The following is a 15,972-nucleotide window of genomic DNA, read 5'->3' as shown; positions in this document are numbered from 1 at the left end:
AAACCTGCAAATACCACAGAAAACACTGAAAAGCCACTATGGTGAAGATTCAGAATTCACTAATTTGAATTAAATTAATACCGGCTATTCTGAGTAAGGGCAGAGTGCAGCTGGGGATACTGGTTTCTGCTGTACACTACACACAGAATTCCTCATTTGGTCTAGATGAGGATAGGTGGCTGTAGATCATGACAAACTCTCTGATCTCTCCCTTTCTCACACGTTATCACAAGGCCTGTGGCACTCACCAGCCTCTGAACTATGACATGCTCCTGATAGGGAGACAAAAAACCAATCCAAAACAAAAACACCTGTCATCTAGCACATAAAAACAAGAAGTTAACTTGCAAAGTGCGTGCCACCTTCTCTTATTCTACCATTTTCCTCTCACACTTCTGTTTTAAAAAAAATTTTCTAGTTTCTAGAGCCTCTCTGCAATGGTGCCAGATGCACAGCTAAATTTCCATCACAGAAGTAGCAGTAGTAAGTAGTAACTCAGCCAGTTTCATTCCAAATATCTATGTCAGCCATTCTAAACGTAATTTATGTATTGCACAATGATATTTTCAAAAAGGCATCTGAACTCCACTGCGCCATCCTGAAAGTTACTGCAATACTTCAAGAGCACCGAGGTCTTTCCAGTTTTAGTTCCTCCTTACTTGGTTTACTACACTTGGTTGTAATTGCGTATTCTTTTGTCTCTTTCATTGCAATTTTCTTTCCTTCTATTTCTTCATAGATTGTGGATAAATACTCTACTGGCAGGTCTTTACTGTCATTGATTCCTCGATTCATTTTAATGTATTGCTCCTTTGTCATTTTATTCTTTACCTGTAAAAAAGAATGAAAGTTGGATATCAGATTTTGAATGCAAGCTCTAGGGAAATTTGAACTTCTACAAGTTTGATTTTTAATTTCTACCTGTGGACTGTGCAAGTCTGTAGTCAGCATTATAATAGAGTATGCCAATACATAGGCAGTGTCAGCACTAGCAAATAGTGTTTGCCTAAGGGAGGAAAAAAACCACAAAACAAAACAGGTTTTTAGAGCACTAATTCTTCAATCCATTAGCTCTACTTTTACATGCAACAAAAATACCCAGAAGTGCTATGCATTTAACCAAATAGCTAACGGAGCCTAAAATTAGTCTTTAGAAACATATGAAGTTTTAAAATGCAAATTAAAAAGGAAAAAAAAATAAAAGCATCTTCTTCAGTGTTGAAAACTAGTGATGACTGGAATTTTCAAGCACATCTCCAAAAGATAATACATTATCCTTCTTAGGATAATATTACAAAAGCTAAAAAACTTTATTTTTCACTCCCAGGGTTTCATAAAGAATAACATAAAACCAACCCAGTAACGCACCAACTGGACTACAGGATGGGAACCAATTAAGCCTGAACACGTAGCTAAATGTAATGCTAGTTTATTGCACTAGAAACAATAGCAACTCCGCCTGCTTAATGTCAACTACCATGCATTCATTTTCTTCAATGTCTAACGGACAAGCAAAAACATGTAAAATCTTATTAGCTATTTATGCCACGTGTTCTTAATTTTAGCAACTGCTACTGCGTATTACTGTTGTTTACACTTGACTGATCCACATTTCTTGAAAAACAGAACAGCTAATCCAGAGACAATTTAACACGCTTAGGGCTTCCATCTTCCAATAATTCCTTCTAGCAAGTATATGGGATTTAACGAAATGCCAGCATCAGTATACTTTCTATCCAAAGTCTCCATTTTCTCTAGCTGCTGAAGAGGTTCAGCACCGATGTTAGCAGCAAGATCTGCTCCTCACACAAGCCTGTAGAAGTTCCTGACCTGCTATGACCATGAGCTGCACCTTGCCCTGAAGGGCCACAAACAATACAGCGATTCTTCAGGCGCTTATCCAATACAAAGGTTTTGAATTACCGTTGGTTGCATTCAATATATCTAGCAGCAAACTTCTCCATTAATCTATCAATCTTCTGGGCTTCACCTGGCAGACGAAAACCTTCCAGAAATATACGTAGAGCAGAGACAAAGTCTTTTCCACAGAAATCAAGCTGGTCTACATAGGCATACATCACTTCCTTGTTAAACTTGTTGCTTTCCCCAAGAAATTCCCCTACTTGAGTCTAAAAACACAAGAGACAGTTATTACTGTGTAATCCAACTGCCAGCTTTGCAAGAGTGTTTATAAAGAATTGCACAGTTGTCAGTTTTGTAAGACTGATATGCTTCACTGAGCATGCAGAGCAACCGTTAACAGGGACGACATGAAACCAGTGTCATTAGAAATGCCTTTAGTCTGCATGTTCTTGCTTCTCTCACTTCCCAAGACAAGGTCTGCATTACCATAGAGCCAAGGAAAGCTGAACTGTGCCCAATTTCACATACAGTACAGAACGCTTTGCCACTGCAGTACATGATATTCCTTTGCTGGCAAGATACCGCTAATGCAGATACAGCTAATGCAGATACAGCTAAAACACACGTTCCCATTTACGGGGAATCCCTTCGGCACTTTATTAAAAAGCCTGGGACAGCAAGTAAATAGTAACATTGGTATTAAGTACCTTCATTAGAACCCTTACACTTTCAGTTATCTACAAATGAAATATGAACTAGAAAGAGAGAGTGCATACAGACGTCAGAAGACAAGAGAAGATGATAGGGGAAAGAGTAACTATCTTATGTTGCATGTACTCTTACAGAACAGAGGCGTTCTTCTTGGTGCAAAAATTGTGCAATGTCCTCTGCTGTAGTGCCAAGCATTCCCTGCTCCTGTAGGTATTGTATTCCTCTCTTTGGTTTTTTATTAAACCTATGCAGACAAGAACATGGAAAAATTGAGGCATACAACTGAAAAAATATCACAGCCTATGAAATTTTAGTTTTACAGAGCCCTTCTAAACCAAGGATTCTGTACTGTAGCTCTATGTCTTTTTTTCTAATTAGGAAAGAAGTCAAAGAAGGCGCAACAAGTATATTAACTATATCGTACCATAGTCTACATCTCATAAGGTATATTGCTGAAAAAAACTCAACTTAAAACTGACCCTTTTGAAATATTAAAAATTAGACCATTTTCATGAAACGTTAAAAGTATTGCTGTTCGATACCTTCTTATAGCATTTTCAGACAAAGATGTTCAAATCAATCAAAAGGAAGTAAAGCATAGCTGGACAATGATTTAATTCTCCAAACTCTGTTTCAGTAAAAAACAGCAAATGGTGTAACAACATTAAGCCTGCCTGCTCAAACCAACTTCTCTCTTGGTATACATGCGCTTTCCTCTCTAGTGCTGCTGAAACAGCACAAAGAAAAGCTGTGAAACCACCCTCCAACTCCACCCAAGATTTCCCTGCACTCCTTTTAACTACAATAACCTCCAGCATTAGCTTTTGACAAGGGGCAAGAGCCTTCAGCATTAAGATCAGTTTGTAAGCGTCCCCACAAGCTTGACTGTGTAAGACCATAAGAAACAATACGATTGTGCACAGTGGGTTGTTTTTATTTTTATAGCGACTTCTATTCTCCTGCCATACTGTACTTACAGTTCTATCCCATGTTCAATTATTTCCTTTTGTTGCTTGATGACTTCAAATTGCTCGGGATCATCTGGGACAACAGTCTGGGTACCAACACTTCCAACTCCTGACGACACAGTGGAGTCCAAGGAACTGACACTACTCCGTCTCCCTCCACTCTCAAGGCATTTACCTTCAGCCATTTCCTGTTCGGATGGTTTATATGAACCTATTTATAAACAGGGCAAGACTTAAAGCTTCTGACTGAACAGGATAACTTAAGTTGTAAAACTTCTAGTAGAAATTTTTAAGTCAATATTCTTATTTCACCTCATATACTTTTTGGCAGCCTACACTACATGAAGATGCCATACTGATGCAATTCTAAAATAATCCAACGAAAGGCAGAAGAGCGGCAGCAGTTATGGAGAAATTCTTGCTCTTCAACTTAGTAACTGCAAGATTTGTCACGTCTTGTTCTATGTAAGCCAGCTTTTATAGCTTAGACAGCGGTCTGGCTAAAGCTCTTAAACAGAACCTGGTTACTTGAACCAGATAGTTGGAGAGTCAGTTACTGCAACAGCATTAATAATTGTTTTTAAAACACTTCATTTGTATAAACAAAGCACGATGTAAAAAACTAGCACCCACACTTCGGAACAGCTTCTATACACTGAATAAACACAAGGACAAACTTATTAAACAAATTAGTCTCTCCATAAGGAAACAATCTTACCCAAGCTAGCCTGATGGTTGGGGTTCACATAAAGGTCTTTGCTCCATTCTACCATACATTTTAGAATAGAAACCAAACATTCAAGTCCTTTTTTCCTCAGGCTTAGTTCCTAAAAAAAACCAAAACAAAAACCCAAAAAAACCCACACCAAAACCACAAACCAATATACATATATCCACAAGTTTTTAGAAGGCATTACATCGCACCATTCAAATCTTAGAAAGTTCGTCAGCTGGGGCAAAATCTATTGATCATACAAAGTTTCTGCCCCTTGACTATTTAGGTTGGATGCACCCAAGCCAAAAGCAACCATAACCAGACTGCCACCATAAAACGTTCTGGTTGCTTTTAGCAGATGGCCTACTGACAACTGAAGAGTACAACCAAATCCTAAATGCAGCCCCTTTGTTGTATGAAAGATTCTGACCATCCAGTAAGCCTCTGTAGTGTCAGATCTCTCCACAAGCAAGATGAGTGTCTCATTACCTTAGCTGTGCAGTGAACAGTTCTATTCAAAATCTGAAAGAAAGGTCTCCTGGTTTTTACTTCCATTTTCTGGTCAAAGGACTGGGGCGGGGTGGAGGGGAAATCAAGCAAGCATTGCTACAATACTGAATTGAAGGTGTGAGGTGCACTCAGATCCAAGACCAACACTGGCACCAAGCTCACTTCAGCCCTGAAAGCCGTTAGGTAGGGCCAGAAAAAACAGTGCTATAGGCAAGGCCAATGTCAGAAATACCTGCTCTTGCTGAAAGCAGTCTATACTCCACCCTCCCTCTAAGGACTGGGAAAGTATAATTTTAAAAATAAAATCATTGTGGTGGAGATAAGGTATAAAAATTTCGTGCAAAGCAAACAGAAGATGAAGGTACTGCTGGTTCATAAGCCACAGAAGAAAAGTCATTTGAGTAAGGCAGAGGAAGGCGTATCTGATTCTCTCTCCCATGGAGGTCCAACAGAACAAGCTTAGTGTCACAATGCAAATATGCAGCAAAATCACCAAGTAAATTAATTGTACTGCTTCAGCATCCCATTGCAAATTAGCTAACTAGTAAAAAAAGTAACACCAGTAGGTTACACAAAACACGAACCACTGGGAGTATTAATAATGATGCAGAGGCAGCACCATTTATGAAAAAAATACTATCTCCTCTTCAAAGCTGTTTTTCTTACCTGTAAAGGCGTCATTCCCAACTCATGCCCACTTCGTCCCTGGGCGATTTTTGACAAGTCATTTACAAGGCGTTCAAATATATTAGCAGCATTTAAATCACAGTCATAGTTAACATAAATATCCACTACACACTGGGCATCTTGAACATAAAAGAAAGAGCAAGTATTAGGATTCGGTGTAATAGCATTTTTAAGAGGAATCAACCCATTGGAGCCGGCAACAGGGATGAATCCAGACATTTAATCCAAGTACTATGGGATCAAATTCAAATTTTCACACTTAAACGTTATATGTTGTATTTGTCTTCAAACTAATTTTCATCTGCTATCAGAGGAAGTTACTGCTTTTCACAAAGGAAATACCTGCACAAATTCTAGTTAAAGTCTGAATCACCATCCATTTGTGTTCAAAGGAGCTTGAAGAAGTCTCTAGAATATTCAGGAAGATCTCTTTGAAGAACACCTGCAAAACAGACAAGGTAAAGGACGTGATGATCTGAAGCTTATTAGAACCATGTCAAATGTACAAATTCACTTCTATTCAGTAATTTCTCTTGAAGAGAATCATCTCATGCATATTAGAATTTGAATACAGTAGTAATACACTACTTCAGTAAGCAAAACTAAGGCATTAACTTCTAAGTTTCAGCTGTCTTTTTATCATTGCAGTGTTTCTATTTGAGAATTAGACCATCATACAAATGATATATAAAGTCTCTCACCTCAATCTGCATTTTTAAATGAGTCTTAAAATTCGAAAGCAGTGTGAGAAAGATGGCAAGAGAGAGCTCAAATACATCAGGAACAGAAGAGACTCCATTTTTAGATAATGCTACACAAAGATATTGCTTGATTGCGTTGATGAACATTTCGTGCGTCCTGAAAACTGGACCAGCATTCTGCAGTACTGAGAGAAGAAGCTGGAGAGACACTATCTTAGAACGCAATTCATGGGATCTAGAAAAAAATTCAACATTAAATATATTTTTGTTGTATTTCTGAATACATATTTGCATTCAACATGAGCTCTATAGCATTTCTTTGATGTCAAGAAGAAATGACTGCTATTTTAATTAATTTCAATGCAGGAGGAGTAGAAATCAGCCTACAAGTGATTTTGGACAACATCTACCACCTTAATTTGGAGATTTTCCAGGAGCATTAGCATCTTAGACTAGCATAATAGATGCAAATCAGTGCTACTAAGAAGCATTCTCCCACTCCTGCATCAAAAGCTTCACAAATACTGTAGTCAAGACCACTTCAACTGACAAGATTAATAAGCTCGTTACATACAAAAAACCCCTCAAGTATTACTTTTTTAGTAATTTAAAGCAAGTTTCAATCCTAGATTCATCAAGCTAACTGAAACAAGAGCCCGACAGGTGAATTTTGAATACCTGCTTGACTATACAGCAGGTACTTAACTGCCTCCAAAAAGCTACCTCAAAAGGACAGGGTAACAAACAGTCTCATTACTTGGGATCTGGTGGTCCGTCACCAAGTGGTTTCATGGAGAGCTTGCACAATGACCTGAACACAAGGAAGGCATCCTTTTGCAGAACATGGGAAAATTTGGCAGCAGCTTGATGTCCAGACGCATCTGCTTCCTTGAGAGCAAGAAACACAACATTAGATCCTCAGTGAGGCAAAGGAACAGAGTAGTTAGGAAGATCCCACAGCTCCTCTAAGGATTAGCTACAGATTAAGAAAAAAGGATACATTTGGCAAAGTTTAAACTAAACAGGACTACAAGTGATCTGGACATGTTGACTGACTCTTCACCTCTGCCCCCACCCTGTATTAAAATACAACTAACAATCAGTTAGAACAGTTGTTTTCAGTATCTACTTAATTGCAGTCGCTACTTCCTTTTCAAATCTGAGCAGGACGCACCCGTTAAAGCTTCTGTCCCTTCCCCCCCCAAAATCCCACTGTATTAGTTGGCGTGATGAAAACATTTCTCCTTTCCTAGATGTACATTAGCATCCAGTGAAGTTACTTACCAGATTATCAGTGGAGGAAACAGATTGCCCGTCATCTGGGATCCCATTTGTTTGTACGTTTTCATTACTAGAGCCAGAAAGAGCAATATCTGCAGTGTCTAATGCAGGTAGAGCCTTAACTGTTTCTGTTACCTGCTTTTCTTCAGCCACTAAAGGGGAAAAAGGAAATCTGATTGAAGTCACCCATTGTGCTTTTTTATCCTCTGACTTTGTGAAGCTCTACAGCCAAGTGGGTCGGAAGCAGCGCTGGTTAACTAGAAAGTTTTGCAGCTACCAGCAAAAGAAGAATATTGTGAGACAATAAAAACCTCTTCTTACTGCCTTAGTAGGCCTTCTTGACAAGATAATTAGTAATAAAAAATAACTTCCAGGCTTTTATAATCACAGGAATAAAAAAAGTTTGGCAATACACTTTTATCTATTTTACTTCAGAAGATTTTCCTACCTTTCACAGCTGACGTGACCACATCTTCTAAGATGCCTTTAAACATTTCCTTTCCTCCATCAGTTGTTTCTTCTTATCAAACAGAAAGAGATAATTTTGAATTTAGTACTTTTGTTTAGGAAGACATGTAAAAGGAGAAACTTGACAGAGGCAGAAAGATTAAAAAAAAAAATTTTATTTAGTAGTTCTCCTCTAAAGACATTTCCAAGAAGTCATACAAAAATACTCATTGATGGTATTTCTGTTGTTTAAATCAAAGCACTGCTATTTTTAATGTAGTGATTTTGTTATTTTTATTTATCAACTGTTACAAACTTTTAGTTTTGGAATATCCTACATCCCTAATTTAGATACAATACATGCTTATGATAAGGTCTTCATAATACACATTATTTTTACCACAGGACCTCAATTATCTCAACGCGATTCTGCCACTCCCCACATACTGTGATTGTTCTCTTCCTCTCCTTCCACTTTATCAAGTCAAATCCCATTATAATTCTATACACATAAACTACGTGTAGTTTTACTAGAATTCTAGAGAAAAGCATGAGCTTTTCTTCGACCGTTACAATGTCGCCAACATGAGCTAAGAATGGCCTGTATAATCTGAATAACTACCAAGAAAATCCAAGCATGATTTGAGCCCATAATCCCAGTCACTTCTCCCCAGAACAGCCTGAAAGAGCATTTTCCGATAGAAATGTTGTAACTGAAAGCAACAGACACAGCCCTATCCTTGTTCACCTGATGCTGAAAGAGTCAGATCCTGCTCCAACTTCACGTCTCCTTTTTCTGCCCTCTCAGGCTCACCGTTCATTAATTCCACACTTACAGGAGCAGTGGGTTTGCCTTCCTGATAGCTGTGCTTTAACTGACCAATCTTTGGAGACCTGGTCACCACTTGAATCGCAGGTGACTGGGATTCTTGCTGATTTGTTTTTTCTACTTCTCTGGATTCTTGTACCTTGAAAAACCAATACGAAAAAGTTAATGTAAGGCACAAAACATAAGGGAAAACAGATGTCTATGATGACTGATGTTCCTTTGTGAATTCACGTGTTAACAAGAAACAAACAGTGAAAATATAATCACTTGGCCAGTCAAGTTAAAAAGATGCACTTCAAGCTTATTTTAAAAGCACCCTATCATTTTTTAATACAAAGCCATTTGGCAAAAACTACAGTGTGAAACCTTATCATCAGCAATAAGCTTCATATTTTTAATCAGTCAGTATGCTTTGGTACACTTCACTGCAGGATTTGATAGTTTGTTTTTTTTTAAATTACAAATCAACAGATACCCAGTTATGATGACAGACCCATTAAAAGTAATAAAGTTTTCTGTTCATTTGTCAAGCCTAAACATTTGAGATGAGCAAAAACAATAGTTACATACAGCTTGATTTTCCATCCGTGTAAAAATGACATTTAACATCTGTGTAAGGGTAGCTTTGGCAGTTGTCTGATTAATAAGATTTCTACTGGCCAGATAGATGTTGTAACACGTTCTAACCGTCTGAAGAATTGTTCCTTCATGAATTTCTATATATGGAGAGGTTACTGCAGTGAGGAGAGCCTGAAAAAGTCCATAACACAGTAAAAAAAATGAAATCTAAGCAAGTAGGCAGCAATGCACTTCACATGTCTTCCATAATAATCAGTGGGTGTGTTATGAAACACGTGTCTGTTTATAAGATGCTATAAGGAACTCCTAGTCCTCTGAAACAGTATTTCAATCAAAGAAAGTAACAGGACTTACACATATCTCTGTTCTCTCCAGAGCTGTTACAGCGTTTTATCACAACTAGTTTTCCACTAAGGGAGATATTCCACCTCCAAACAAAGTAATTAACATTATATTCTACAGCTCCACTCTTACGAAAGGGCCAATTGGTCTACACTGCCATCATTTTAGATTACTAGAAGGTTCACCAACTTCCAGCCTCTGCTACATTAGCCCAAATAGATTTCAGAACCACCACTGGTACTACTATGCCTTGTTGAGAACATTTCCTGCAGATCTCTCTGGAAAAATGGGCATGAGAGCACGCAGGCTAGAGCAGCAGGCCGTGACACTGCACCACAGTTACAGTGCCTTCAGCTGATGGCTGACAGCAATTCGTTGGCCTAATGACTGTGGGCATTACTAGCCTAGAAGATGAATATTGAGCTGTCCGCAAGATGAAGTACCTAGGCCACTGCTCATCCCAGAATGAAGGACAAACATTTATAAAGTATTCCCTTCTGTTCTGCTTCACCCTTAGGAAATATATTTCACAAACCAATTCTGACCTGGTGACAGCCCCCCTAAATTCACTGACACATCTAACAGTGTAAGAAATGGAGAAACTCGGCCCTAAGTGGTGCTTTGAAGTAAATTTTTTTTAATTACAAAATCAAAGACAGAGAAAGCAAATTAATATTGCACCAAAGTGAACCAAATTAAATACCTTGATTATCTGCAGTTGTACTCCTTCATCTGTTTGAGGACCCTGAAAGCAATTGCAAATGGTTTCAACTATCCGGTCAATCAGTCGTTTTCCAGGAGCTCCGCTGTCTGGAGCATTGCCAGTGATATGTCCATATGCAATGAGTTTCTAGGTAGAAATAATGCAGGTTAGACGACCATACGCTGTTAAGTAAAATACAGTTAAGTACAGCATAAAAAGGGGGGTTTAGAGAGCATACCTCACTTAATCAGTTTTAACACAAAAATCTAACGCCATTAAATACTTGGACTGTTCACACATCTAGACAAAACAGATTTATAAATGATAACACAAGCTTTTTCTACCCAGACCATTTCTTCCTACCATAACCAGAGAGAATTGCTTAACATCGATCTTTGTATTCACTATTCACAGCAGAAAGGTTCTGCCCTTAAGTTGCCTTTGTTTTTTCTGTAAGAATCTATGGAGGAACAAGGTAGAGAGATTCCAGAGCCTTTAGTGAATAATGTAAGCATTCATGAGTTTCAATAAAGGCTTGCTTCACTTTAGAACAACACACACACTTCTTCCTTTGACAAGATGCACTTTCAGCCAAGTCTGATGATAACCTATTTTGCACAGTTTATGCATCTAGGTAGCCATAGCAGGTACCTGCAAAGCTGTATCTCCTCGTGGCAATTTTACTTCCTCACTCTAAGAATGCCAACAGCACAGCAGATTTTTGTAACTGCATGCTTCTCCATTTCACTCACTCCAAGCTTAAACAGAAGACTTACCTGTAAACAATCCAGTGACGTACTGACAATGCGTGGAGACTTTGACTGGCAGGCCAGTTCAAATGGAAGGAAATATTTATCTGCTTCAATGAAATTTGCTTTTGGTGGAGCAGCAGTGCCTTCTCTAGGTCAGTTAAGAAGAGTTATTAATTCTTCTAAACATGTATATCACAGCAAACTACACCTCCTCCTTTTCTAGATTTAAAGCTGAACAGTACATAGCAGCATACAAACGTAATGCAAGTTTCTCTCACACATACTTTCTTAAAGGTCAATTTTCTTTAAAACAAAATTACACAGAAACCATTTATATTGCATCTGATCTTTTTCATATCTTCAACTTAAGTCTTCCCTCATTACACTCCAACAACATTCCACTACTTGAAATATTGGGGAACTCCTATACAACATAATGCTAAATCTACCAAAATTATACTGAATTAATTAAACAGGGTCCATATGAGGAATATTAAGCAAAGAGAGACACATTTGGGGACTCATTTTAAATCATAGCTACATGCTTGAAAGTGTTTTAAAATTTGTATTTAAGTAATATTTAAATTGGTATTCTTGATCTAGGTGGTTAAGAGCATATACTATCAAACAAAAGACACCTATTGCTCTCTATGATTTCCTATCAGGCTGTATTAAGCCCAGTAAAAGAAAGTGAAAAACTAGTACCTTTTAGAGGTTTTGCAAGTTTTACATAGTGAAATTCAGAGGCAGTTATGGCTTGAGTACCCATAGCCACAAACATTGTGTAATTGGAATACGTGGGTCACATCATGTTTCTGGCAGAAAGGTGTGTAACTGGGTATTCGTAAACTCATTGCCATAATGTATATACACTCTTACAGTTCCACTATCAAATTATTCCAATTGCTGTTTTCTGGCGTGGCTTACAACAATTAATGAATTACCTTTGCTTTTCCAGCTCTGTTTTTATTTCATCTGGAAGAAAGAAAAAAATTCAAAACACTTAATACCCAATTATAAGTTACCATTATCAATAACACAAATAAGGAAAATATAATAAAGCAAAGCTGTTTCAAACCAGAAGTCTTCCACTTCAGTTTTTGTTATTCCTTTCGTGTAACATCTTCAGCTTCAGAGATCATAGACAGTTACACCGTTTATTGGAAGGCACCTCTCTCAACTTTGGCACGAAAAAGCTATTTTTTCCAAACATTCTTAAGAAAAGATATCTTTAGAAAATGCAGGTATAATACGTAATTTCTATTCAAAAGTAAGTCTACATCACAGAGAGCTCACGTCTGCAGAAGTGTTTAAGCCACTAAACAAACCATTAGTCCAATGTGTCTGACCTTCCTGTTAACCACAATGCTAGTTGGTCTGCTTCTGTTAAACCTCACAATATGACATCAGCTGAACAAACAAATGCCCAAGAGATTAAAAAACCAAACAAACAAACCCAAACTTAAATGCATACTGTCATTCTGCCAGCAGAGCCTTTTTCTAATTACACTTTCAAGGAGCTTTTCATAAAATTGAATACAGAAAAAAAAAAAAGTTTCTTCCTCATTTCTACTGTATACAGCAGCAAATCCCAAAGATCCTAGCATGTTAGAAATCCTATGAAAGCCATGTCACCCTGATGCACAACACAGACCAGAGCTGCACTACACCAGACACAGCATAAATGCATACTGAGAACACTGCCAAAAATACTGAAAACAGCACACAGAGTGAGCTTGCACAGCTACAATCATTTATAACACCACGTGGACTCCTGTCCATCCCACCCTATCTCATGCGCCTGCAAATTATCATACCTACAGAACTTGTTTCAGTTGCAAAGTTATCATAAATGGATCATTCACTCAATACTTGTTCTCTACAACCCTGGAGAGGCACCTCTGTTTGGATTAGACAGCCAGTGTTCAGATGATTTCAGTGCTGTCTGTGAACCTCAATAATTTCTTCTCCCTCAGAAGCATAAATACACAAAACATACTAACAAACAAGGACTGCAACAAACATGTATTACATCTGTTGTGTAGAGATGGGGTCAGGAGGGCCAAAGCACGGCTGGAGCTGAATTTGGCAAGAGGTACAAAGAAAACCAAGAAGGGCTTCTACCGGGAAGTCAACTAGAAAAGGAAAGTTACAGAAAGCATAGCCCTCCGATGAACAAGAATGGTGACCTAGTATCACCAGAAGAAAAGGCTGAGGTACTCAGGAGCTTTTTTGCCTCAGTCTTCACTGGTAACCTCGAATGCTGGGCTCAGGTTTGGGCCCCTCACTACAAGACTGACACTGAGATGCTGGAGCGTGTCCAGAGAAGGGCAGCGGGGCTGGGGCAGGGTCTGGAGCACAAGTGTGCTGGGGGGCGGCTGAGGGGGCTGGGGGGGTTTAGCCTGGAGAAGGGGGGGCTGAGGGGAGCCCTTCTCGCTCTCTGCAGCTGCCTGAGAGGGGCTGGAGTGAGGGGGGGGTCGGTCTCTGCTCCCAAGTATCAAGTGATGGGACGAGAGGGAACGGCCTCAGGCTGCGTCAGGGGAGGTTTAGGTTGGATGTGAGGGAAAACGCCTTCCCTGCCAGAGCGGTCAGGCCCTGGCACAGGCTGCCCAGAGAGGTGGGGGAGTCACCGTCCCTGGGGGGGTTCAAAAGACGTGTAGATGTGGCACTTCAGGGCATGGTTTAGGAAGCATGGTAGCGGTGAGTTAACGGTTGGATTTGATGACCCTAGAGGTCTTTTCCTACCTTAATGATTTTATGATTCTCTCCTCACCCCTCCTGAGTCAACTGACTACAAGATGGGGACCAGGGGGGTAAAGCCCCTCCTACTGTAAGGGAAGATCAGGTTCATGACCACCTGAGGAACCTGGATATACACAAGTCTACGGGACCTGATGAGATGCATCCAAGAGTCCTGAGGGAATTGGCTGATGTAGTCGCTAATCCACTCTCCAGGATATTGGAAAAGTCGTGGCAGTCAGGTGAAGTCCCTGGGGACTGGAAGAAGGGAAAGATTATGCCCATCTTTAAAAAGGGTAGAAGGGAGGAACTGGGGAACTACCGTCCAGTCAGCCTCGCCCCTGTGCCGGGGAAGATCATGGAACAGATCCTCCTAGAAACTACGCTAAAGGCACATGGAAGACAGGGAGGTGATTCAAGAGCACGGCTTCACCAAGGGCAAGTCCTGCCTGAGCAACCTAGTGGCCTTCTCTGATAGAGTGACTGCCATCAGTGGACAAGGGAAGAGCAACAGATATCCTCTATCTGGACTTCTGTAAACTCTTTGACACGGTCCCCACAGTATCCTTCTCTCTAAACTGGGGAGATAAGGATTTGATGGGTGGACAGTTCAGTGGATAAGGAATTGGTTGGATGGTTGCTTCCAGAGGGTAGTGGTCAACGGCTCGATGTCCAGATGGAGACTAACCGGTGACGAGTAGTGTCCCTCAGGGGTCCCATACTGGGACCAGTGCTGTTTAATATCTTCATCAATGACATAGGCAGCGGGATCAAGTGCACCCTCAGCAAGTTTGCAGATGACACCAAGCTGAGCAGTGCAGCTGATGCACCAGAAGGACGGGATGTCATCCAAAGAGACCTGGACAAGCTGGAGAGGCGGGCCTGTGAGAACCTCATGAGGTTCAACAAGGCCAAGCGCAAGGTCCTACACGTGGGTCGGGGCAACCCCCAACATCAATACAGGCTGGGGGATAAAGGGATTGAGAACAGCCCTGCTGAGAAGGACTTGGGCATACCGGTGGACAAAATGCTACACATGAGCCAACAATGTGCGCTGGCAGCCCAGAAAGCCAACAATGCCCTGGGCTGCATCCCCAGCAGCGCGGGCAGCAGGGCGAGGGAGGGGATCCTGCCCCTCTGCTCTGCTCTGTGAGACCCCCCTGCAGCGCCCACCGTGTCCAGCTCGGGGCTCCTCAGCACGGGACAGACACGGGGCTGTTGGAGCGGGGCCAGAGGGGGCACAGAAATGCTCCGAGGGCTGGAGCCCCTCTGCTGTGAGGCCGGGCTGGGAGAGTTGGGGTTGTTCAGCCTGGGGAAGAGAAGGCTGCGGGGAGACCTTCTTGCAGCCTTTCAGTGCTTAAAGGGGGACAAGAGAAAAGATGGGGGCAACCTCTTTAGCCAGGCCTGTTGTGACAGGACAAGGGGTGATGGTTTTAAACTAAAGGAGGGCAGATTTAGACCGGATATAAGGAAAAAAGTTTTTACTATGAGGGTGGTGAAACCCTGGCACAGGTTGCCCAGAGAGGTGGTAGATGCCCCATCCCTAGGACCATTCAAGGCCAGGCTGGACGGGGCTACATCCAGGATTGGGACTTGCTATTCTGGCTGCCATACTCTCTCATTAATGAAAGCCAACACAGCCAGCAGACAAGAAAGAAGCCATATGACATCCATTTGCAATAAATGATATAACAAGGACTGAACGGAAGTTATCCACCCTATAGTGAACAAAAGAACAGACAACAGGCTGACAAAGTATTATGGCTCTGTTCACAAGCCCACCATTTTCTAATCAAGACCACCATGCGAACAACCGTGCTCAGTAGTTTTAAAGGAGAGAGAATTTTCACTTGCCAATATTGCACAAGCCAGCAGCAAGGCAATGAGCTGAGCCAAGTGCAGAGCCCCAGTGCCTAGGATTTCAAAATTAGAAACAACTCTGCAGCTCTGCGACAGTGCAAACTCAGCGCTGTCATCCCCTAATACTACTTCAGGCTTCAACTGGTAAGGAGAGTCAACGGAATGGAGACTGTTGATAAGAAACAGTAAAGGTTGTTTGTCTGTTTGGCATGGGAAACGTCAATCTTAGCACAGCAGCACTTCTTGGATCACTGTTGTCTTCATTCCAGTATCCAGTTGGTTTAT

General features: G+C 40.6%; 1 protein-coding gene across 2 annotated transcripts in view; it reads right to left on the bottom strand.

The window, feature by feature from the left end:
* The window catches only part of ARFGEF2 (ADP ribosylation factor guanine nucleotide exchange factor 2), a 52,942-nt gene that overhangs the window by 19,935 nt on the left and 17,035 nt on the right, over positions 1-15,972 (bottom strand). Inside the window, exons 2-18 of one of the 2 annotated variants that reach the window (XM_064465160.1) lie at positions 12,033-12,063; positions 11,113-11,236; positions 10,337-10,483; positions 9,283-9,462; positions 8,632-8,851; positions 7,885-7,956; positions 7,440-7,588; positions 6,913-7,043; positions 6,156-6,390; positions 5,797-5,896; positions 5,434-5,573; positions 4,261-4,369; positions 3,552-3,753; positions 2,707-2,818; positions 1,924-2,129; positions 922-1,006; positions 660-831 (exon numbers count right to left, since the gene is read on the bottom strand). In XM_064465160.1, coding sequence (XP_064321230.1) covers positions 660-831; positions 922-1,006; positions 1,924-2,129; positions 2,707-2,818; positions 3,552-3,753; positions 4,261-4,369; positions 5,434-5,573; positions 5,797-5,896; positions 6,156-6,390; positions 6,913-7,043; positions 7,440-7,588; positions 7,885-7,956; positions 8,632-8,851; positions 9,283-9,462; positions 10,337-10,483; positions 11,113-11,236; positions 12,033-12,063 — 2,415 coding nt within the window. The remainder of the gene's footprint in view (positions 1-659; positions 832-921; positions 1,007-1,923; positions 2,130-2,706; positions 2,819-3,551; positions 3,754-4,260; positions 4,370-5,433; positions 5,574-5,796; positions 5,897-6,155; positions 6,391-6,912; positions 7,044-7,439; positions 7,589-7,884; positions 7,957-8,631; positions 8,852-9,282; positions 9,463-10,336; positions 10,484-11,112; positions 11,237-12,032; positions 12,064-15,972) is intronic. The other variant, XM_064465161.1, reaches the window with a different exon arrangement.

Source organism: Phalacrocorax carbo, chromosome 14 (genome assembly GCF_963921805.1).
Source record: "Phalacrocorax carbo chromosome 14, bPhaCar2.1, whole genome shotgun sequence".
NCBI classification, from domain to species: domain Eukaryota; kingdom Metazoa; phylum Chordata; class Aves; order Suliformes; family Phalacrocoracidae; genus Phalacrocorax; species Phalacrocorax carbo.
The sequence above is the reverse complement of the archived record's forward strand: the minus strand, read 5'-3'. Positions and strand labels throughout refer to the sequence as shown.